The sequence below is a fragment of the Penaeus monodon genome, chromosome 30, assembly GCF_015228065.2.
Source record: "Penaeus monodon isolate SGIC_2016 chromosome 30, NSTDA_Pmon_1, whole genome shotgun sequence".
NCBI lineage: Eukaryota > Metazoa > Arthropoda > Malacostraca > Decapoda > Penaeidae > Penaeus > Penaeus monodon.
The window spans coordinates 27612357-27612694 of record NC_051415.1 but is presented as its reverse complement, the minus strand read 5'-3'; the positions used below and the strand labels follow the sequence as shown (position 1 = coordinate 27612694).

At 46.4% G+C, this 338-nt stretch overlaps 1 protein-coding gene across 1 annotated transcript in view; it reads right to left on the bottom strand.

Moving 5' to 3' along the window:
* Nucleotides 1-338, bottom strand: part of LOC119592681 (fibrinogen C domain-containing protein 1-B-like) — a gene marked incomplete at its 5' end in the record, with an annotated part of 56126 nt that overhangs the window by 2403 nt on the left and 53385 nt on the right. The window contains 1 exon segment of the mRNA XM_037941596.1: nucleotides 1-165. Within this exon segment, the coding sequence (XP_037797524.1) occupies nucleotides 1-165 (165 nt within the window).

Here is a 338-nt window from a genome sequence, read left to right as displayed (position 1 = left end):
CAGCAGTGCCTTGGTAATCACCAAGACTGAGAGTGTAGTTGTGGTCTTCGTTGCTAAGTGCAAAGTGCTTGTAGGTTGCCCAGCGAGTCTCGTTGGCCCAGTCTAACAGGTCAACTCGCAGCTCGTAGTCTCCGGATTGTGTCAATTGGTGGATGTACTCGTTGCCTGGCGGAAGGGGAAAGAGGCCGTTATGGTATCTCTATGCTCTCTCGTTATGGAGGAAAGGGAAATGACCCATTTATGTTTGTTTACCAGTTTTCTGAGCCTTTTATTTTAAGCTTGAAGTTAGAATTATCCCTTTTCTTTGTTGGTCATCTTTTCCCTCCCAGTGTGATCTC